Here is a 1,826-nt window from a genome sequence, read left to right as displayed (position 1 = left end):
TAAACTAATACGTAATTAATGTTTTTCAGCAGTTCAAATGAAGTAAAGATAAAAAAAACATTTAAAATTCCAGAAATAAATACTAAAACCGAAGGTATACATAAATGTTTTTATTGATTTATAAAATACATAATGTATATAATGTATTTTAATCTGCATAAGAATTATTATTTATTAATATTTGATGCAGGCTAATTTTTTAAATTGAACCATAATGTTCATATTTTGTGAAATATAGCATGGTTAAATAGAAAAAATTTAACTTTGTGTGTATATATAAGTATTATTGTAAACTTATGTATCTTATATTTATGTAATTTTAAATAAATTTAATTTAATACTACAATAAAAAACATTTTTTAGGAAATTTAGATGACCGAAGAGTTATTGTGATGAATAGAGATTCTAAGACTAGAAGTGACTTAAGCATTTTACATCCAGAAGGTAAATTTTTTTCTTATATACAATTTGTAAAGTGAAATTATTTATTGTAATAGTCTTTCATTTTTAAATTCTTAATGTTTTCCAATAATTTTTTTGATACTTTCTCAATTTATTTAATATATTAATTTAGAGCAGGTTCAACTATCGTATTAGTATTAACATAATTTGAAAAAAAATAGTTTATAATATGTTTCTTTTTATTTATGTTTATTTAGGTCGAGAAGCTTATGACAGTGAAGGAGAATCTTATACAAATGTCAAAATACAAAAAGCCAAATTAAATAAAGTTCCTATACATTTGAGAACAGTTAATAGTGGTAACACAATTCAAAAAGAATTTAAGAAGATCAAAAAACCTATCTTATGGCCGTGAATACTTATTTATGATAACAAGATATCTATATAAAAAATGTGTATATTTTAAGTAATTTAATATAAATTATAAAATTGACTGACTTATGTTAAATTAGTCCACCTCACCGTCCCTATTGCCATCCTTTTATACGAACATCTAATGAAGTATGATCAGTTAATTTTTCGAATACTGATGGTTATTTTTAATGATACAAATTTATCATATCCATAAAACCAATGTTTCCATTTGGATTGAGAATGCGAGTATAATAAAATAAAATAACAACTACTCGTATACATTTTTCTATATTAGAAATGAATATAACAGTTTGTAACATAATTATTAATGATTTTTCGACAAATATTTATAGTCTAATATAAAAAAAAATCAAAATTTTTGTTTATATTGAACTGTTTTTGATATATTTTCCCAAAAAATTCACACTAGAACTTTTTATTAATCCGTCAACCATACAGGTATCATCACCATCCAATGATAACTATTTAGGTTTGTCCAAAATTGTTTGGATCCACTCAAAACCTAAATCCAATGAATTCGTATTTCTAAAAATCAGTAAAAATAAATAATTTTTAATAATATATTAATTTATTCACACATAAAAAAACAAACAATTTAAAATCTAAAAATAACTTGCAAGATGTAAGAGACTGTAGTTAACGCGGATGTTGTTGTTATATCTCTTTTATTACGTCAGGAGTTGAAAAAAAGGAAAACTAGAAATAAGAGAAGAATTTGGATCAGAGATTGGATTGCTAGACGAGAAAATTATAGTGCATCCAGTACATTAATAAAATAATTAAAAGACGAAGATACGGCAGCCAACCGAAATCTTCTAAGAATGAACGTGGCCCAATTCGATAATTTTTTACAAATGGTTTATGGATTAATAAAAAAAGACACTCAAATGAGAATGGCTATTCCACCAAAAACTAAACCAAATCATTTAAATTAATATATCAGTATTAATATATCGAATTGTTAGCAACTTGTGACATGCGCGAATACC

At 23.9% G+C, this 1,826-nt stretch overlaps 1 protein-coding gene across 3 annotated transcripts in view; it reads left to right on the top strand.

Annotated features, from left to right (window-relative positions):
- The window catches only part of LOC112680555, a 1,975-nt gene extending 1,126 nt beyond the window's left edge, over positions 1-849 (top strand). The window contains exons 3-5 of one of the 3 annotated variants that reach the window (XM_025550681.1): positions 33-94; positions 364-444; positions 660-849. In XM_025550681.1, coding sequence (XP_025406466.1) covers positions 33-94; positions 364-444; positions 660-817 — 301 coding nt within the window. In that variant the 3' untranslated portion in view covers positions 818-849. Of the gene's footprint in view, positions 1-29; positions 95-363; positions 445-659 lie in introns of all 3 variants that reach the window. The other 2 variants (XM_025550682.1, XM_025550680.1) reach the window with 2 other exon arrangements.
- The last annotated feature ends 977 nt before the right edge of the window (positions 850-1,826 follow it).

The sequence above is a fragment of the Sipha flava genome, unplaced genomic scaffold (genome assembly GCF_003268045.1).
Source record: "Sipha flava isolate LNK unplaced genomic scaffold, YSA_version1 177_pilon_pilon, whole genome shotgun sequence".
Classification (NCBI taxonomy): domain Eukaryota; kingdom Metazoa; phylum Arthropoda; class Insecta; order Hemiptera; family Aphididae; genus Sipha; species Sipha flava.
Note: the sequence above shows the minus strand (reverse complement) of the source record. Positions and strands in the feature narration are given on the sequence as shown.